Source organism: Pleurodeles waltl, chromosome 2_2 (genome assembly GCF_031143425.1).
Source record: "Pleurodeles waltl isolate 20211129_DDA chromosome 2_2, aPleWal1.hap1.20221129, whole genome shotgun sequence".
Classification (NCBI taxonomy): Eukaryota; Metazoa; Chordata; class Amphibia; order Caudata; family Salamandridae; genus Pleurodeles; species Pleurodeles waltl.
Window position 1 is genome coordinate 531,981,491 of NC_090439.1, and position 22,654 is coordinate 532,004,144.

General features: G+C 41.5%; 1 protein-coding gene across 2 annotated transcripts in view; it reads right to left on the reverse strand.

Moving 5' to 3' along the window:
- The window catches only part of LOC138282460 (aquaporin-4-like), a 230,980-nt gene that overhangs the window by 26,882 nt on the left and 181,444 nt on the right, over positions 1-22,654 (reverse strand). For both annotated transcript variants that reach the window (XM_069220065.1, XM_069220064.1), the window contains exon 2: positions 6,358-6,772. In XM_069220065.1, the coding sequence (XP_069076166.1) occupies positions 6,358-6,772 (415 nt within the window). The remainder of the gene's footprint in view (positions 1-6,357; positions 6,773-22,654) is intronic.

Here is a 22,654-nt window from a genome sequence, read left to right on the forward strand (position 1 = left end):
TTAAAACAGTCTTTTAAGTACATTTGGATAACTAAAATTAGGAAATGGTAATCTTAACTGTGCATACTACCATTAGCTACACCTCAATTTCTTCTTATCAAAGATTTTCGATCTGCATTCTTTCTCAGTCTCACAGTGTTCATTTTTAGGTATCATTCCTCTGAAGAATGATCTCCAGATTGTGTATTAAAACAGTTTTCATGTATATTTGGATGGCAAAATTTAGGAAATGTTAACCTTAACTGTGCATACCACCATTAGTTACCGCTCAATTCCTCTATAAATAAAGCACATGCACTGTTTTGCTGGACCTGTCCTAGTTTTAAAACAAACACAGTTGGTTCTTGGCTTTCATTTAAATTTTCCCTCAATTTTGTTGTTTCAATTCTGATACCAGTTTTCAAGTCAGGTTTGACTGGGCAGCCCTTCGTCATCTAATTTCTGTTTGTTTAGGTTCTTTTCTTCCCCACTCTCAACAAGCCTGTTTGTTACACTTGTCATTCAAAACACTGGAACTATTAACCATGCTTGAGTAGATGATGAATTTAAATCTAGTTTACCATTGAGTCTTCAATTAATGATCTTTAAAGAGTACATTGTTCCATACATTGTTTCTTCTTTAGTTTTCTTATCTTTCACAATCTCCCTTTCAGTTCTTAAGAGCCAGATCTGCAAAAATTAGACCCGCTGAGTTAACCATGTTTTACTATCTTTCAAGGCTTTATGTGGAATCATAAAGGTGTGGGAGGAGTCTCTAATTGGGGTGTGGCCAAAGAAATGTAATTTGGAATCCATTCCAAGAGGTATGATTGATGTAATTAAGGATGTGGTTTAAAAAATGTAAACCAAAATCTTGTGTTTTTCCCCAATAAGACACCCAACCAGTCTTTTGGAGCCTCTTTCTGCTTTCTTTTATTGCATCACGTAATAACTAACATGCACATAGAACAAGTAAGAGCATTTGGATTAGCCAGTGCTTGTTAGCAGTATCAGATACCTGAGTAACAACAAGTTTGCCATGAATATTTTGAATATAAAGTTTTTTTATTTTGTAAAATATGAGACAAATTACAATGGTCCATGGAATGTGTTTTGGGCTTCGGAGTGCCTAAATCACACCATTTACTTCTGAAATCTCTCACTCTGTTAGACATTAGGGGCTGGTTTAAGTTTGGGCAGCCAGCCCACCCTCCACCAGGGCAACAGAGTAAATCATTCTTTCACCCAGGTGGAGGTCCTGACTGGCAAATTTTGAAATGTTCATTGGCCTGGCCACATTGACAGGAACTGAAGTTAAGGTTTTTTCTGGCGGTGACAGGCACTGAAAAATGGCTACATGCCCACCCATCTAAACTAGGTGGATGAATATATAGCCAGTGTTCTGATGGCTCTTACTCTGTCGGGCAGTCATTCATGTTTGAACATAGTGGAAATGGAGAAGTCTCTGTTGTTGTCAAACTATGGTCTGCCCTTATTTAGATCGGGTGGACAGACGATAGTCTTGGCAGAGGTAGGGGGGTCCATTGCCATTGTGATGGAGAATCCTCTAAGCCAAGATCTGAATAAGGCTCTAATCCCATTCTCTACTCATAATTTTCTGAAATCCAGTGTTGAAATATATCTCACAGCATATCATTTTCCTCTTCAGCACCATATTTTCACTCTTTTCTTCTACACTTACTTTATTGCATATCCTTCCCTTCACCAGCTTCTGACACAAACACAACATACCAACTCACCTGTAAGCATTGCATTTCCTTGTACATTCCCAATCAGTATTTCTAGCGCTGTGCACTTTCATGTGAAATGTACACAGGAACTACATCGTTGCCAATTATTATTATAATCTTAGTTTCTAAAGTCACTCTTGAGAAGTCAATCAGTGTTTTGCCTGTAAAGTTAAGGACATCAACATAGGCTCTGAGTCGGACCAGTTTTCATTTCCTGCCGGGTCTCAGACCTGAAGGAACCTGTCCCACTTAATAGCTCTGCTCACTGCTAAACTAGGAGCAAATGAGTAGAAAAAAAACTATTCTTAGTGTCCGTTTCTATTGTGATATGATTACTCATTATTTTTCCCTAATTGCAGGGGTTATGTCCGATTTCTAGAGGGCTTGAGCATAGACTTATAAAAGCCAGCAGTTCTCAAACAAATATAACAGAACAGCTGATTTGTGATTGTCAGACTGGTCTGTAGGGGGGTGTAAGAATGATGCCAAGTGTGATGTGGATGTGGTACCAGGTTATTATTGTCAGAATATTGGGTGAAAACATATTGTGCCCTAAATACCTTCCATAAAAATTTTGCCACTTCGGAGTCCATAATAGAAAATCGACACTGAAGTGGCAGATATTTTTGTAAATGATATTAAGGACACAATATTTCACAATGTCTGTTTACAATATTCTAACATTCATTTGATGTGATATGGCACTTGACTACATGTAGCATATGGATCAGAAAAAATTATATTTGATCCTCTTTGTTACTTGAATGGCTGATGGCTGTGAGAGCCTGAAGAAATTTACCATGTGATTAGACGTAATAGCTGCCACTTCCATGCTTACGTGTGTGTGTGCCGGAGAAGGATTTTTATAGGCTGTATGATGGTTAACAATGCAAAAGTTCCAATCACCAGAGTTGCAAAGGTACTACATTCACCATACTGAAGAAGGGATGTCTGTTGTATTTTAAGATAATGCCAGTGGGGGGAGATGCAGCTGTTGTCCTGTGAGAAGTGACTTGCAGGGAAGCCTCTGTAATTGGAATTCTCCTTTGTCCTTCCACATCTGCTGTCAGGAGACATGGGTAAAGGGCTGTAGCCCTGAAAAAGGTACTTTTCAACTACCTACATTTCAAGTGCCCCTACCTATGTAGGGTGGAAGCGATTCCCAATAGTTAAGGTATTGGGTACACAAGTCTTTTATCTTGAAAAACTATCATGAGTTGCATAGACGTCTTTCACGCTATTGGCACACAGAAAATAATAATGAACTAGTCAGGTTAGTGAGGCATAATTTTCATTAATGTCAACACTAACAAATGACAAACTGAGTGGTCCGGCTGAGGCAACTTTGCTGTTGGGTTACCTGTCTTCAGCTTGGTCACCTAATCCATTATTAAGTCAGTTGCCAGTCAAGGTGGGCAGATGGGATTACTACTGATTGGTGTCAGAAGCCCAAGTGAGGATTTTGCTCCATATGGAGATTAATTTCGTGTTCCCCTGAAGATCAGCCAGTTATCGAAATATGGGCTACACTCCTATTCACCACACCAGGAGAGTTAGCAGTAAGATGTTAATTTATTATCTAAGGCATTTCATACTTTATGGAAGTTACAATAGCATTTGTTGCTTGACCATACAATCTTCGAGAACTCCTGTGGATAGCAGGGGCCTGCAAACACCTATAAACGTTCACAAAAAATGCATCATGGGTGACTGTAGATTATATCTTCTGACAAAACGAGACCTCTAAAACCTTGCTGAGCATAGAGCACTGGTAGGAGGAACAAACTATAGTATCCATTTAAAAGAAAGTAATACTTGCACTGAAGTGCTAAATTGCTTTTCACTTAATGGTTATCTTATCAGTGAACTCACAGCAGGCTATCGGTACAATATTTATGTGCCAGTGACACTGCGAATTTAATGGCAGGGGTAATGAGAACTCAGAAAGGATTTTGGTTCATCTCTTGCTCTTGCTTGTGTGTTGTATTTTAATTATACACAAAAATAAAATAAATGGCTATACGTCATATAAATAGCTCAGTAAATACTCACTCAGTTGTGGATGAGACTTTATGCGAACTATTTAGTTTAGTAAAAACGAATGCAGCATGTAATCTTTTGTGGAAAGCCTGTCTGAGAGGGCATAATCTCAGCAGAGAACCAGATGCCATATTTAGAGATTTCCACAGAGTTGGTGTGGATCTCTTGCGCTAAAAATGATGCAGTCAGCGCTTTGAGCAAAGTAGAATGCCAAGCGGTCCACCAAGCTGGTGCGTCTCACTTGGCTTCAATTTATTTCTCAGAAACAACTGCCTAGAGTAACAATATGCTTTTGAAAAAAAACAAACACAATGGCCCTTATTATGACTTTGGTGGTCTCTGAGTGAGACCACCAAAGCCATGTGTGCCAGAAGACCGTCAGTGCTGGTAGTCTTCCACCGCCATATAATGGGTACTGGTGGATTTCCACCACACTTTGGGTGGATATTCAGCAGTAGTCATGCTGGTGGGCAATGGAGCACTGGCGTTGCTACCACCTGCACAACCCCACCAGAAGGACGCTGCCAGCCATATAAAGACCATTTATACAGCCTGGCAGTTTCCTGCTGGTGGGGTGTTACCGGCGGTGGCAGTGCCCTTTCCCGTTCCCTGCTGGACGACCTCCTCGCTGGACAAGGTAAGCCGGGCGTTCAACAGGGGAGGGGGTGGGAGGGTAATAGGTGTTGTGTGTGCATGTTTGAGTGTGTGGTGTCTGCATGTGTTTATACATGTGTGTTTGTGTGTGTGCGTGTCTGAATGCGACTGTGAGTGTTGTGCTGTATGCATGGTTGTATGCGTGTGAGTGAATGCATGTATGAATGTTGAAGTGAGTGCATGTCTGCATGTCAGTGTGTATGTGTGTAGGGATCAGTGTTTGTATGTTTGTGTGTATGCGTGCCTGAATGCATGTGAGTATGTATAGGTGAATGCGTGGATGCAGGTGTGTGACTGAATCCATGTATGGATGACTGTGAGTGGATGCATGTCTGGAAGAGTAGGTGAGTGGGTGTATGCATGGTGTGTGTGGGTGTCTGTGTGCATGTATGCAAGGAGGGGGGTGGGGGTGCTATGTGAGTAGGGAGTGCTGTGGCTCTAGTGGGGTTGGGGGTTCTATGTGACTGTGTGGGGGAGGGGGCGCTGTGACTGTAAGGGGGTGGGGGTGCTGTGACTGTAGGGGAGTTGGGGGTGAGAGGGCTATGTGACTGTAGGGGGGTCAGGTGCTTGCAGCAGCCAACCCGCCACACTCATAATGTAGCGGTCCTCACCGCCAGCCTGTTGGCGGTGATACCACCACATTAATCTGGAAGACTGCCACAGGGAGTTTACTCCAGGTGCATTAGAGACCATTGGCTCACCCAAGCAGATTAATCATGGATCACATAGTTGATCCAAAAGAGGAAATAACTTTTGGGAGGACTTCCCTTAATGAGGTGAACCTCCCAGTGCATAATAAACACATCTGTGTTGTAGCCAGAGAATTCCTTTGCTAGGCAACTGCCAAATGATGCAGTGAGGCCAGCTGCAATCAATCACATTTTCCTCCACCTGTAAATATGTCAGATAGACTGTAAATTTTGTGGAGTAGGAGAATAGCTGATTTAATGCAGTTTAGTCAAGCTGCAATACTCTAAATAACTCTCATGGTTTTGAGGGCGACCAAGATAACTGATTTTTATATTGGTGACACGTGCTTTTTGTGACATGAGCAAGATTGCAGAATCTCAGTAATGTTGAAATCCAGATTTTATTATCCAATTAACTTGTACTTAGCATATCTTCCGGCCACCGGTTCCATAAAGTGGTTGCAAATTGGGCACAAACCTTTTGAGATGTCTTATTTTGAAGTGAACTATACTCTAGTTGGCAATTTCACAAAATGTCTAGTCACAGGGTACCCAGAATAACCTGCCTAATATTAATCAGCAACCCTGTGAATGTGACCCCTTGTGATTGGCTACAAATATAAAAATGGCCTGCAAGGAATATCAGAGCACCATCCCTGTACTGCAATTACTAAATTGGAAACATTTCTACTTAAAGCAGCCAATGCTGTTTTAATAATACATTTATATTTGGGAACACATCTGAGGAGTATGCTGAGATCCCGTGGACAATTGCCTTCTCCTCCCCAGGTCACCCAACTCTATTCTCAGAGGGGAAGTTGTCCAAGGCAAACCCCTTCACCTTTGCAAATCTGTTACCATCTCCTTAGAGGAGTCAGAATCCTTTGCACTGGATTTCGGCCATAATTCTTGTCCCAAACTATTGAAACATACCATTAATATGTCAGATTTAGGAGAGAGAGACCCTTTCATGGCCATCCTAACTTCAACTTCCATTTGGTCACTAAACCCATTTTGCGAGCTTTAAATAATTTTCTCACTCACAAAATGTGTTTAGTACATAGCAAAAAGCAATATTACAAATCACAGTTTGCAACCAAAAATGGCTCTGAAGATCTGGCCTGAAATTCTTCTATGTTTAAAGTTACAAACTAAATGAATGTCAATGTGTAGGCAGGCAACACAGAACTAATCAATCCTTTGTAAACAGGAAGGAGTTGGTTTTCAAATAAGAAACTACTTACTGTGGTAATACCCAAGTTACCTGCCACATTTGGTGGTGTGACAAGGTAGAGAAGTCCTGCACCTACGATGGCCCCCAGGCATTGGGCAATGACATAGAAGATAGACTTGGCCAGACTGATCTTCCTGGTGCAGAGCATTGCAATGGTCACCGCAGGGTTGATGTGCCCTCCACTGATGTGTCCAAAACACTGTACCATGGTTGCGATGCTAAGTCCAAAACAAAGTGCGATTAGAACCAGGTCTGCAGGGACAGGACTCTCTGCTTTGCTCCAGTTGATTGTAGAGCCTAGGCTAAGAAGTACAAAAATCAGCATGCCTATGAATTCTCCTGAAACAGCTTTCCAGAAGGACTGCGTCCAGATGCCTTTGCAAGCCACCATGATGCTCTCACATCTACACGGAGGTCCACACTTACTGAAAAGGAATAAGAAATGGAAAACTGAAATAGTGATTATTTTGTTTTTTATTTCATTGCAGTGAATGAGCCACAAGACTTTTGACATTTTCTTACCAGGTTAGACCAGATAGCTAAACTATGATCATGTGATAGTTTGTAAATAAAATGTAAACTGGGAATGGTCTTTTGCTCATGGTTCTTTTTACATTTTAATGATGATGTGGTGAGAAGGGGAGATGACTTCTGATTGGATGGCTGGTGACTGAGGGTTGAGAAAGTTAACTAACAGACATACGACATGACCGGGACCTTCTCCGCTTGCAAGTGTCTGACAATTTGACAAGTTCTTTTTCAATCTGAACTTATTTTGTATGTTGCTTGTACAGTATAATGATAATGGGCCTTATTCACAAACTACATTTTATAGTAGATGGTGTAGTACTATGATAGTACAACTAATGTATTCCAAAATGGTATTCACAAACCTATTTTTTTTCTGAGCAGAGATCCCTGCCAGGATTGCAAAGTCTCTAGCCAAGTATATATGTTTTGGTAGTAAAGTGAAAGGACAGAGTGGAGTGACTGGAAAACAGGGAATACTTACTACAAAATGTGATGGGCTAAGGGGGGGGGACTAAAGGAGAGGGGTTTAGAGAGGAATGTGCATCCAAGGAAAAAAGAGTAGCCCAATCCTAATCACAAACTCCATCCCTAAAGGTACTACAGTGAAAATGACCCAAAACAGCTGGAAATGTACTCCAGCCCAGAGCTGAAGTAAGTTTAGCATCACACATGGCAAGCACTATTACTGTAAACCCTCTACCACCTGCAACAAAATTAATGAGGTAGGGATTTAAAATGAACTCCACGCGAAATTATGATAAAATAAATTAAATTACATCATTTAGACTAGTTAAAAATATAAATAAACTTAATTTAATGTTAAATTATCATAAGATAAAAGAAATGTCTATTTTCATTTATCATACTTTAACTATCTTTCTCAAATTTTAACAAATAATGTTACTTTATTTTTGATAAAATATAGTGAAATTGCAGTTGATCAATTCTTCATATCATTTTTAATACCTAATAAAAATATATTTTACATTAGGTGGAATTTTGTTTATAATATAAACTTCAGAAAAATAAATGTAATACATTTCAACGTAGGCCAAATAGTCAACCAAACATTATTTTGAGGTATATTCTGTGTATTTCAAAGTCAAGATTCATTAATCATCAAATTAGACTGATGACAAATGTTTCAACGAGTTTGTTATTTTATTGAAATCTACCTATCTATACAATGAGGGAAACACATGTTATGAGACTCGTACATTTAAATAAATTGCTTCATCGAGGACATAAGATTGCTGCTAATATACATATGCTGGTCAGCACAGATCACAGTCGCTTATCCAAAGTAATGTTTTTCTCCTGATATAATTACGATATTCTCCAGATCAAATGTCATAATCAAGCACAAGAAATCTATGGGTAACCAAGCTGCATCAAAATCCAGCATGAGAGCTGTCTTCACCTTCTGTTAGCCTCATTAAAATAGATTTTTCTTGAGAGAAATAAGGAGAAAATCATTGCTTTGCTCCGCCAATTTCTTCCAGACTAGAACTAAAACTAGTGCCTTGTTGTGTTGTGTTATGTTATGTTATGTTATTAGCATGGAAGTGTCAACTTACCCAGCTGCCAGTCAAATAGTACAAAATCTCTGCTATTTACCCAGCAGCTGGCAAAATAGTACATCATCTCTGCTGCCTAGCCAGACAGGCTAAAAAGTATAGATAATGTACAATTTGACCAATGCCGGATAAATAGTGTGAAGATTGGTCTTTATTAGCTAGCCATAAAGAACAAGGGGACTTCAGGCAATGGTAATGTGGTGGCTGTCTTGTAATGGGGAAACAGCATGTGTGGAGCATTTAAAAGTAAGTGCATATATAAATATACAATAGTTTGAAAAATATAAATGCTTGAATTAAGCTGCGCTGTTTACAGATGAAAACAACAAAAACACATTTTGAATAAAAACATTTGTGTTATTTTAATACTCAATTAAGACATGTAGAAATGAAACAAAGGCTTCAGGATATGTATGGCACACAGATTGTCTGTGCATCAGTCAGGAAGAATGTGGCTGTCAGCAGAGAATACTGAGTATAGTATTAAAGCATGTCTGATAAAGCTTTTATTCACTCATGAAAATACATTTTTTTTTTATATCCATGACGCTTCCTTTGATGACGTTTGAGGGCTGAGCTCCTTTTGGGTTTCTTATAGAAGGCCTTGTTCTATCTTTAGGCTTGTGCTTGCTTAGTATTTCATATTTGGCAATACAACAGCAGTCAACAAGCAGCAGCAAACAGGAATGCAGGCAGATAGGTGGTATCTAGGCCCCAAAATGAATAGTAGGTAATTGGTGTTCGGGGGTATAGGGCTTTGGGGCACCGGCAGGTGAACAATTGAGTGAGACACTGACAATGGGTGTTCTTTGGAATGGGGAAGTGGAAGCAAGAGACGGGTAAGTGATGAATCTTGTTAATTATCAGGAAGAGTTCCCTCTGCTCCCTATATAACTAAACACACTTTTTCATTCTGTTCACCCATCATATTAGGTTTAGGGCAATGATGCTTATTAGACCTTCAGCCACACTGGCATTTTATTCACCTGCACAATGTGTCCTGGGAATGGTAGCTTCAATTTGCAACCTGTTCAGCAGTATTGTAAGTGGCAAGGTCCTGTCGGTAGTGGGTCCTCATTTCTTTACTTGCCAGTGCTGTCTCAGCGAAGAAATCAGGAATCTCAAAAAAAGTATACATTTTAAATCTGTGTGACAAGCTTGTAGGCTATACCTGACTAAAGTGATTATGGAGGGGGCCTGTGTAAGGCAACAGTGGGAGGAGGAGGATGAAAAGTAGAAGAAAAAGGGCCAAGAGGTGGATCACTAGGAGGACTAGGACGAACAAAGCAACAGAGCACCGAGGATCAGACAAGAAGAACCAGGTTACCAATGCCAGAGGAGTCCAAAAACAAATATTCAATGAGAAACGGGACAATGAAAAACAGCACTAAAGATACATGGACCAGCCTAAAAAGGATCCGGAGGGCCAGGAGGATGTGCATCAGGGGGATCTGGACCCAGTGGACAAGGGCCTAAAGGAACAGAAGAAGACCCTGCATTATAACAACATGAAGGGCTGTGAAGGCCTGTGCGCACCGACCAAGACCAGAGGAACGAGCACAGCCAGGAGTAGCAGACCCAAGTAGACAGACCAAAGAGGACCAATACTAGGAGACCAGTGAAAAGAAGGACCAGAGACAGGAGGGGCAAGACCACAAATCAAAGCGACACAAGGGAGCAGAATCAAAAGGACTAGGACCAGGGAGACCCATATCAGAAAGGACCAGGCCTAGCAGGACTTAGAGACCCTAGATTAGAATGACCAGGGGTGTTGTAAAGGATGAGGAAGTCTAGGTCCAGTATGGCCAGAATCAGAAGATCCAGGAGTGTCAGACACAGGGGGATCCTAAACCAGAATGACAAGAACTACATGAGCCAGGGTGGCCGCTACATAGGAACTAGATGGACTAGTGCTAGAGGGATGAGGAAGACCAGACCCAATAGGACAATTACTAGGAGGACCCTGATACAGGGGTGCATGGCCTGATGGACAAGAACAAGGTAACATTTGTACACCAGGAGAGCTAGTTGAAGTTGGGTGGGGCAAGAGGACTGGGAAATCAAGGCCAGTGGACCTAGCACCAGAAAACCTGATACATGAAGACCAGACAAAGGAGTTCCAGAATTAATACCAGCACTAAAGATTTTGAAAATGCAAAAGGTGGTGACTAGATAAACCAAGGGTACAGGATGACAAGGAGGACTGATGGACAAGAATTAGGGTCAGGACAAATAAAAAGGATTGGGAGCCTGTGAAACAGGAGACCCAGGACCCAAACGACTAGGGGCAGGAGTACATGGGAATGATAACCAGTCAAACCAGAACAACAAAGTAAAGGGCCAGGAAGTTCTTCAACTACCATGAACTGGAGGTCAAAGAACATCAGAACTGGGAAAGACTAGGAAGGTCTGTGAAAGGATAGGTTATTGTAGACCCATGCAGGTAAAGAGCAGGAGGAAGAGGGCCAGGAGAATCAGGACCAGATTGAAGAGGACTACAAATGTGAGGATCTGAAGTGCAATGGCCAGTATGTCCTGGATACTAGGATAAGCAGCAAAGGGATTAAGAAGACCAAGGGGTCAGTACCTAAGGCACCCGGAGGACCAGACCAAGAGGACTTAGGTAAGAAGGCCAACCGCATCTGGAAGACCAGGTGAAATCGTCAGTGGTGGGTATGAGGACCAGGACCAAAATGATGAGGCTCAGGAGGCCCTGAACAAGGAGAACCTGGATCAAGAGGATCTAGATCGATAGCTGCAGTACCAGTAGGACCAAGTGAACAAGGAACAGATCCAGGAGACAAGGATAACTCAAACGAGGAGATCAAAGACTTAGACTGCCAGGACATGAGAAGCAAAATGAAACAGGACCTGCGGCACGAGGGCTAGGAGTTTGATCGTGAGGAGAATTGGGACAAGGAGACTTGGACCAAGAGGACCACAAAAGAACAGGGCCAAATGGACCAAGACTAGGGCAACAAGGAAGGGCCATGATGGCAAATAGACAACAAGCAAAATAGGACAAGAAGAACCCAGGACAACCAGGACCAAGAAGGGCAACACTAAGATGGTAGGTTTGTTAGGTCCAGGAGAACTAGGTTTAAGAGAACTAAAACTGTATGGAACATGACCAAGAGGATCAGGAACAATGGGCGCAGAACCTCAAGAAGGACAAAGACTCTGGAAAACAAGATTGGCATGACCTCAGCCAGGAGTGCCAGGTAGCTGAGACTAGTGACATAGGCAGGCAGAGTATGAAGAAAACGTTCTAAGAAGACCAGGAACAAAAGGAATAATGGGACCAGGAAGATCAGGGAAAATAGGATCAGAACCTTGAATCCCCGAACCAGGACAACCAGGGTGATGAGGATCAGGGACAACTGAACCAGGACCAGGATCACAGCCTGGAGGTTCAGGTCACAGGGCTGGGAAATGGATGGAAAGGAAGAAAAGCAACATATTGTGCTGGCTCAGGAGAACCAGATAAAAGAGAGCCATGATGGATTTGTGTAGCAGCACAAGGACAAGTTGTATGAAGACCAGGGCTAAGAGGATCAGAACTAGATCCAGGAATACAAGACCCAGGCCAATAGTACCAGTGCCAGAATAGGCAAGAAAGATGAGGGGGTCAGTACCAAGAATACCAGAAGGACCAGAGCCAGGAGGATTAGAAGAATCAGCAACAACAGGACCAGGAAAAGTTCCAGGAGTGCCAGTGGGACCATGAGCATAGAAACAGGGCTGAAAGTACCAAATGGAGCAGAAAGACCAGGACTTAGGATAGCAGGGCCAGGGTGAGGATGATGTGGGGACCAGAACAGCCAGAGCCAGGAATGCCAAAGGGACTGGACCTGGGTGTCCTAGAGGACCAGGACCAAATTACAAGGCTCCGAAGGACCTAAACAAAGATAATCAGAACTAAGAGGGCCCAGCCCATCGGGTTCATTGCCAGAAAGACCTTGAGAACATGGGTGACCCAAAGCAGAAAGATGAGCTAAAAGAGCAAGGCCTAAGAAGGGGATGACACAAGAGGCCAGGAAGGCAGAGGGGAACATCAGGACTAGGAACTGATGTACTGGGAATCAGATGAACAGGGTGAGAAGGATCAGAAAGACCAGGTTTAATCGATGAGGGTCAAGATGATCAGGAAAGAAGAGAAAGAGCAAGGAGAGGGTCCTTGAAATGACCAGACTGGCTTGAAAGACTAGAAACAAGAAGATTATGTACACAAAGACCTAAATGAAGAGGACCTGAAAAAATTGAATCAAGTCTAGTGCTCATAAAACCAGGAATAGAACACAGATTGTGATGATCAGGAATAGGAAGACGATTGCTAGGTAAGCTAGACTGAGAGTGAAGAAAACTAGAACAGGTGAAGAGATGCAGTCTAAGTGATTGCCAATGTCTGAGATTAATTCAAACATTCCATTTATTAGCTTGTTATTTTTAGCATTTGCTGCCCTAGGTGTACCGGGTATGTCCAGACGTGGGTCCCAGGCAAACTGTGCCACTGGATTCAAGCTAGTCTGGCTGATGAGGGGTGGTACCCCAAAACCAGTCCCAGGATGCTTGTTTCCAGTCCAAGGAGGACCTGGCCTAGCAGTTTAGGCTAGACTGTTTCCATGGGGAGCAAGGTCAAGATTGATTTACATATGGCTCAGTTCAAACTAGAGTCGCGTGGTGGGCCAAAAAATGATGGATTGGATTGCAGCCAAAGTGATTGCAAGTGACTATGATTAATTCAAGTATTCCATTCATCACCTTGTTGTTTTTGCAATAGGCACCTAGAGGCAACAGGACATTGTGGAGGGGTGCCAAGTGCCAATGCAGGTTCCATTGCATCATGGTGCATGGGTCCTTGCATTACAAGTAGGATTGCTTTTATGAAGGAAGGGGCACCTCCCTCCACAAAAACAATCCTTTGCAGCATTTTCCTCTTCGTATGTATGTTGCATAATGCTTCATGCATACAAAGAGGAAGTAATTAGAAGCAATTCAGATATTTATCCTTGTTATGCCTCACTTGGGAAGGTGTACCATTTTGACGCAATGCCAGGCGTATTCACTTTAGTAAATCCGAGATTATGTCAAAATCCATGGGTGGATGCTTTGGAATGTCCATGCTCAACCCATGGAACACTTTCTCAACAAAGAATAAAAGAAGGCAGTGATTTGCTCTGCCTAGCATTACTCTGGATTTACTTACTCATGCAGAGCCATGCAAGGTGGCTTTGGGTGGCTTCATAAATCTCTTTTAAAAGCTAACATTGCTTTATGTGATGCAAGGACAACACAAGTCCTTTGTAAATATGCCACTTAGTATGCAAGAGTAAGACCCTTGTGTGATGAAAGTCTTAATGCCCGGACGAATGGAATGCTTTTTGCATGACATGATAGAGAGTAGATATAACATGCCTACACAGTGGGAGTGTACAGTGGTGGTTGCTGTCAACGAAAAGTGGTGGGACAGTGCATGGTAGAATAGCAAAAAAACAGTTCAAGAGAATTTACCTGCCACCCAATCACAGAAGCAAGAGAAACACAAATGAGTCTAAAGTGACTGTAAGCTGGGAGGTGAATAAACAGTGTGACACATACAAAGATGACATTGAATTGATGTCCAGTTGCTGGCTGTTTAGAACACTACAGTAGCAGAAACCAGCTGGTGAACAACAGACACACAGGTTGACAACATAGGATTCTGTGCCCCCAAAAAGTGTTTCCTTTGTTGAAAGATGAATGCATAGGTTATGACCAATAATTACCTGATGAGGCGTGGACACTGCTAATTGTAGTTTAGTCATATAGAGCTTTCGAAAATGTGTGGATGAGAAAGTATAATTAAATAATATGGAGATGTGAGAAGTAAACAGACACTCCTCTTATACAACACTTCAAGTTCCCTGAGAGGACCAACGGATAGTTGACATCTGCATTTCCCTGCCACATACTACTGGAAAAAGAGCAAACCAAGTAATTGGATCCCTAGTCAAACCCCAAAAGTGTGTTTGGCAATCATAAATAGTTATTTCTCCCTCAGGAGATTTCATAAAAGAAAATCAAAGAGGGCATATTCTTTGTTATGCACCAAGCTGAAAATGCATTGTTATCAAACAGTAACAAGAGGGACGTGGAGGAAAGATAGCAAAAAGATTGGATTGATTTAATCCAGTCAACTCATACAGACAGATACAAAAGCCTGTTCACCTTAGCAGAGACGATAAAGTCCAAAGCTGGGTCATGTGTGTATAGGTTCCATGAAACAAGTGCCTTAAGAAGTTCAGCAGTGACCTGAGTAACCCACTACACACACATCTCAAGGGCCCGGGGGAGGGCTTCTGTCTGGCTGTGAGGAGTGTGGTCCCATGACGAGAGCTACAGATACAAAGTACCGTCCAAGAATCCAAGCCCGTTCCACAAAAAGAGAGGGTGAGGGGATAGCAAAGGCATGGGACACAGTTCTCTCTGCTGCTTGCTTTAGTGTTATAAACACCGCAGCACGTGACCAGCTCAAATATTTGATGATATCTTCAGCACCAGACAGGTGTTTGTGGCAATTTACCTGTGGGAAATGAAATGCTCCAGAAGGCAAGTTGGCAGTAGAATGGCTGAGATAGTAGTGTATTTTTTAATTGACTTCCATTACACTGAGGGTGGAAACATCCTAAACAGCGTATCCTGAACAACTTGGACATTTCCCACACAAGCAGAACAATGTTTGCCTAAACAAAGACTGCCTTTTTCTCTGCCTTAACCATGCATGCGTAGTTCAGTGAGAGAAAAGGCAGAGAACGGTCTAGTGATCAGGATAATACACAGTAAGGTAAGTGGGTATGGGGCTGGGGCAGGGTTTGGGGGCAGTTTTATGGTGGGGTGGAATTAGGGCTTAAGATGGGTGGGAAGTCAGGGTCGTTTATGTTTTAGAGACGGGGTGGGGGAAGTTTATTTTTTAGGGCTCAGGGTGGGCGGGGGTTTCGGTGTAGTTTATTTCTTAGGGGCGGGTACTTTATTTTTTATGAGTGGGGTACCTTATTTTTTAGAGGCGGGGAAGGTTAAAGGAATGGCGGGAGAAGGGAGGATAGGAGAGGAGAAAGGATCAGCAGAGGATGCGGTGAGGTAAGTAGGGTGGGTGAGGGGTCCAGGGTAGGGTGGGTGGGGAGGTCAGAGTAGTTTACTTATTAGGGGTGGGGGAAGTTTTTAGGGCTCAGGGTGGGTGGTGTCAGGGTACTTTATTTTTTAGGAGTGGGGGGTCAGGTGTTTATTTTTTAGGGCTTAGGCATGTAGTTTAGTTATTAGGGGTGGGGAAGGTTGTAGAGCTCAGGGTGGGTGGGGGTGTTGGTTAGTTTAGTTTTTAGCGGTGGGGAGGTTTTAAGGATCAAGGCAGTGGGGGGTCAGGTTAGCTTTTTATGTAAACAGTAGTCAGGGTTTTTCTTTCAGAGGGTTTTAGGGGTTGGGGTAGTTTTGGGCCTCAAGGCAGGTGGGGAGTTGGGGTAGGTTTTAGGTCAAGGAGGGGTTGTATGACACAACCACTCATGCCATATCCACATATGCCTTTACTAAGCATGCTTTTACAATGATATTTGTTGTAAAGGCATGCGTGATAAAGGCATGCGTGGAAAAGACGTGGTTGTGGTTCCGACCCCATTGTTAAGGCATGCATGGTTCCGGCATGCATGGTTGTGTCATACAACCCACTGAGGAGTATTTTGTGAGGCAGAAAGTAAAAAGTTGTAAGTGTTTAATGAAAGTAGAAATTTCACACTCAAGTAGGATGACTACATTTATATACATGGCGCATACTCACCTTTCTCCGAAACAATACACCAATTGAGGCAAACAGAATCTAAAACAGTAACCACGCAATTCAGTACAGTGTGAATAACTACGGAGAGGAAAAGATGGCCTTTTATTAAAAAGCAATTCCTACAACAGTTTTAGCCTAACATTGCAGTGACATCTTGTACAAAGTCTGTCTCTCTTAAACAGCGTACACAGCCCCTTCCTCCCCCTCACTGACAGTTGCATGAAAAAAATAAAACAAAATGTACCTGCCGCCTGCCGCTTCACTGTTCTTCTTCTCCTGTCCTGGCAGTCCGTGGTCTGGTGCACAGGGTCCTAGACTCCCCTACACCAATCCAGAAGCTGCTCTTCTGCTCGTAATACTATTACCCAGCATGAGAGAAGCGTCTGTTGTCTACCTGGCTGTTCAACACAGCTTGAGCCGGAGAAACTAAGTGCACATGTTGGTTGGGCCATCCAAAAACAGGCGGCCATACCAGCATGAGCACTTGCAGTGTCCACCACTCCCCCTCCCTGTGCCTGTCCATCAGGATGGCCCAGGATCCAAGGCTTGGCTCAGTGACAGCGATGAAAAATAAAATGACAAATAAAGTGTTTTATTATCATTTTATTTTTCATGTTTGCATCTGCAGGCTCTGAAAAGTGGGGCGAAGATCTCCTGCCCTAACTGAGGAGCCTCTGGGTGTGTATAGACTGCATACCTGTGCATGGAGGATAGAGACCCAGAGCTGAAATAAGTGAGAATGGAGAAAAGGCTACCCAGAAAGAATCTGTAATGTCCTTTTTAGCAAGGGGCTGCTGATTAGTTCTTCCTGAGTGATGACATAGGGTAGATGGTAGACGTAAGGGGTAGGTCATAGGTTTCTCTTGTTAAAGGTCTCAAAGTTTGTAAGCAGGGCTGCTAATCTGTCTGTGCCTGATGACTAATCAGAAAGGCTGATGACAGCCAGAGGCTAAAATCTCATGCTTCATTGTGTCTTTCTTTTAGATATTTCTACTTGGAGCCAGCACTATTGCTACTGCTGTGAGAGACATCACTCAGCACAAAGACTGTCTGAGCGACAGCCAGAACATTATATTTGAAAGCGAAACACCCCAAATCAGTTCTGACACCTCAATAGTGGATCCACATCCCCAATCTGGAAAATGAGTATTAAAGTGTAACTGTGAAATGGTTGGTCAGTAGGTCACAAGAATGGAAGTAACAAAATGTATGTTTATTCAGTGTCTTGTTTCTTACAATACTTGCAATAATCAATTAACAAAAATCTCTGTGAGTTTCTTTTCTTCTCTATCTTTCTATGATGCCTATATGCATTTTTTGTATTTACTGGGAAAATTAACTCTTATTGAAATTACATGCAATTATAGTTTCATTCTTTTACTTCTGGTTTCTCAACTGAATATTTCCTTTGATGGCCCAACAGAAAAGGCATTCATCACAGCTTCACTGTTCATCTGAACCAACACATAGTCTCAGCTGCGCAACACATTCCTGACACCTGCCTACGCATTGCAAGCTCTGTCAACGGGATTCTCGATGTCACACAACAGATCCTCAGACCGCAGCCTTGTTGCATCTTGATAAAAAACACATTACATCGATTGCATGATGCATCTCACCTCAGACCCACACAATGCTTCATAATCAGGATTTGAGGTACTTTTGTTCAGTGGGTCTAGCTGAGTCCCTGTAACCAGCTCACCTTCCATCACATTCAGCCTGAACTGTTGACTACAGTCCCTTTCCGGTGCAACCAGATATACCCGGTTGGCGTTTGTTTGTTTTTTGTGCTATTCTGCAGTGTATTCTTTACAAATTCATAACTCAAGTTCTACTGGTTGGATTTTGGTCATTGCTGTCTTGTTTTATTAATTAAATCAAGTGAAGTTCTACTGATTGAATTTTGGTCATTGCTGGCTTGTTTTATTCATTAAATCAAGTAATATTTTTCTAACGTGGTGTGGGATTCTTTTTCTGTGGTGTTTTGAATGTTTTACTGTTTCAAATGTTGCACAAGTACTTTACATACTGCCTTCAAGTTAAGCCTGACTTCTCTGTGCCAAGCTACAAGAGAATGAGCACAGGTTAATTTGAGGTTTGCTTGTGCCTTACCCTAACTAAGACTGTGGTTGCTGCTTTACCAGGGCTCACACCCCAGTCAACCACTAACCCAATTTCTCACATTCTGTATATAATTTGGCCATGTGGGATTTCACCCCAAAGTCCCCCAATGGCTGATTATCATGTGATCCACCTTCATTGTCACTTATTTTCTCTTTTTAGATGCTGAGTATCTCTAGCAGATAGCCACCATGTACCAAACTTTGAAAGTACTGTGAAACCCTAACACTAATATAAGAAATAGCACATGTCTTGTGGGAAAACCCTTAAGTGTGAAGTTTGCTATTGTTATTAATATATTATCAATAATATATGTTATTATGATAAGTACTGTATCAACGATTTTCACATTATTGTGCCATATTATGGAAGGTCACAATGTTGTGAAGATAAGTATATATGAGCCAGCATAGGTTTACAATACTTAACTTCATATATATGTTCCTAAGGCCTACCTTAATTGTACTGTGTGCCAATTTCACTAGTGGTCACAATCCGTTAATTATGACAAACAGTGTTGTAATGGACACAAGATTTAAGTGAGCACAATAGGTAGTTATCAATATGTTAACATTAGTCAACTATGTGAATTGATCGAGGTCCAAACAATGTAAATAGTGTTTTAGGATCACTCAGGAGGTCGAGAAAAGCACAAAGGAAGTCACATTGTTTGGCATGAAGATTAGAAAAAATGAAAGGTTTCATGGCAAAATAAAACACTGGCATGGAATAGTACGGAGGTCAAACAAGGATCTGAGAATGAGGTAGAGGAATGTCAGAAGATGAAAGAGGGTTATAGGAATGGGACACAACTGGCGTAATGACGTCAGTTCTGGAGAAATAACCATACCTGGTCGTGCATCTGCCTTACAAGATGTTAACCTGCCTAAAAGGATCCTAAAGAAAGAAAAGCTAAGTTTTTGACTGACTGTTATACTGAATCACCAAATCAAATAATGAATACTGTACATTTGAAGAATTAGTTATTTCAGTCTCAGGTTGCACAAAATACTGTGTACAAGATAATGATTCTTCTCTTAAATACCCATTCACTAACACAACAAGTACTCACAGTTTTATGTCATTTACTGGTATTCACATTTCACATGCTTCAAAACAACTCGTGGAGCACTTGGTGGTTGTTGATTTGAATGGGAATTCAATTTGGAATTGCGGTGTGAGCACGTATATGGGTAATTCTAGTAAATGTATAATTAAGGAAATATATTTTCTGTCCTCGAGCTAAATATAATAGTAACATTTGAAAATGTGTGGTAGGTTTTATCACATCTTGCGCAAATTCAGCCCAATGCAAGTGTAATTCTACTAAGCTCCAAAATATTGGAGTCTCTTGGAAAGGGATGAGACCATCACTGTCGAACCCTTGGACAATGATGGGAATATTATTATGAATATTAATGTTATTCAGAATAGAGAATATATTCTAAACACAGAGGCAACTTTCTGATGCTTAAATCTATTATGAACGTGTGTGTGGGATCCCAGACTTGTATGGTCTACTGGAAATAGGGCAAATGTAGGAGGGGTTGGTTTGACATAGACTGTAATTTGGCTGCCTAGATTACATTGGAAATTGAAAAGTTATCACTGTGAATCCTCTTATAATAAGTTGTTGAACTCTGATATTCAAAAGAGGTTGTGTAAAATCTAATCTGCTCTAGAAATAAAAAGACTGCGAAGGTGAAGGTCTTGCCGAGATAGAGGAGTTAATTCAAATTAGGAATACGAGAGGTTTTGGTTGATAGCGGCCACAAGTAGAGTTTCCATGCAAACTGTCCCAGGCATGGTTATTCCAGTGGGTGCATGGATAGCTCCTCAAATCCCTTTGAATAGAGAAATTACTATTTGAGTCTCTGATCGGGAATACTATTTCGATGTAATGTTACTGACAACTATCAATAGTATAAATACTGACAGATCGTATTCAGTGGCCTCGCTCGAGACCCTAATGGGGCCGCAGATGTACCCACCATGGTGGCCAAAAGGTTAACATACTTGTTTCTCTTGTATCATGCACTCAAATGTTACACCATATAGCTGGCTAGGTTCACTTAGCAACCACTTTTTTAAAAAGGTATCAAGATTGAGAAGGAAGAATGTAAGTGAATTTCTCTTTTCTACATTGTCTCAAAAATATTCACTGATAACTTGTTAGCCGAAGTAGAGTAACCGGCAACAGAAAATCAGTCAATTTCCAGGTAGCAAGCAAACCTTCTCCCTGGTATGGGGATGCTACACCATTTTTCCCACTGGTGTCTTCCACATGAAATCCACAGTGGAAAACGCTGGTCCTGCTGCTCAGGAAAAAATGATGTAATAACACACTTCACATGGTGTGCTGTGTTGAAAACATTGAATCGGTAGATGCATTTGGCGGTAGCTTAATTTAGGAATCGGTGTCTTGTACGCTTTGACGACTCCAACTCCAAATAGCCATTTTTGTATTCCCGTTGCTTGTTTATTCTCAGCTGAGGCCTTCCATGAGCTTTCAAGGCAACTACGGTAATTCACAAAATATATAATTTTGTCACGTAGCTGTTCTGTATTTATCTTCGACCACATTCCTAGGGAGCTTCAGAAAACAAACACAACTTTGCACATCCTGCGAGTGCACAGAAAAGTACTCAGTAGGCCCAATTATACACGTTCCTTGACATTCTTTGAAGCTAATTTTATGTAGCAAATCGAATTCATATTTGCAGGAATCTCTGGTAAACAAAGCAATTCAAAGATTTATTACCATGTTGTGAACCTGATTGCATTATGTTGTTTGCAATTCAATAGTTTGTTATCCATAATGCAGCATGATCTCAAGCATGATAAATGGGTATTGCCTATCTGGAGAGCTTACTGCTCATACATTTTCCATCATTTAAGTGATTGATTTAGTAGAAATGTGGCGTTCCAAACCACTTCTGCACAGTAGGATGGGGATCTGTATTCAGAGTTATTCAACTATGGAAGAAAAGAGAATGCTTAAAAAATATTCTTAACTATATCAAACGTGTAAAATGCCTTAGTATGTTTTAATGGACGCTTTGGCCAAACAATGCAGGTCCACATGTTTGGAAGGAAGACATCCTCTGCTTTATGGTGCCTTTGGAAGGAGCATCTATTGATGTTCCTGAATATATCTGGCTGTCACTGACATTTGAAAAAAGGCAATAATGGGGAGTGATCGAGAAACGGTAAGGTGTAAGGCACTTACAGCTGTGTGGGGGCTCATCTGATTTAACATCTTTATGGTGGCCTCTCGATTGAGCCTTCATTTAAAGCCTACAACTGAAGCTGCACAGTAATACTAATTGCACAGTATAGTTTCCCTGTTAAAAAGCTTCAGGTTAAGGTAAATCTGGCAATATTTGAGGGATAGGCTTAAAGCGTGCATAGTCTCATCTGATGGCATCTCTGACTGAGGGCTTGCACTTTGGACTTGATTTGCATTCATTAAATAGCCTACGTGTGCTTTCAGAGCTGAACTTTCATTGTTCATTATCTATCGATCCCCAATTAACAATAGCTTGTCTGTATTTTCATGAACTTAGACAATAGAAATCATCTCCATGTCCAACCTCACGTTGGCAATGCTTTCTAGGCTGTTCCTTAGATATGGAGATGACACACAGTTCTATTGTCTGAGGATGAATTAAGGCTGAAAGAAATACAATATACATATATAGAGTTGCTCGGATGTTCGCCACCTCTATTTTTTTACGTCTATTTATAATGAGGGGGTGAGCATGCGATCTAGTGCCTTTCTAAATATTTGTACCTACGCTTGCTGGCATTTGGACTATGCACTCTAAAATAAGCATTACAGTGGTTAACTGACACGAAAACCCCTGCTTTTATTCAATAGCTTCTAACTAAACTTCTAGCATGTTTTCTTAATGTGTGTATTTTATTTGTTAACATTTAATTTGTATTGCATTGTACTCATGCATTACATTTACTGGTGTGTTGCTTATTTATATGGACTTTGAGCCCAGTATACTATTAGACGATGAATACATTGAACTGCGCAGGGGTTGGAATGCTGATGGTCACATCAACAAAAATGAGAGACGATTTTCGAACAAGTTGCACCTCTCAGAAAAACTCAATATTTTGAGTTATTTTCTGGTTCCCCAAGGTAAATATTTGCACTCTTTTGTACAAGACTAAACACACTTGATGGAATAGAAGATCTTCCTGCAGCATTTCATATATTTGTGAACGACATGGGGAAATGACCGTAGTGTTGATAGAGAGGT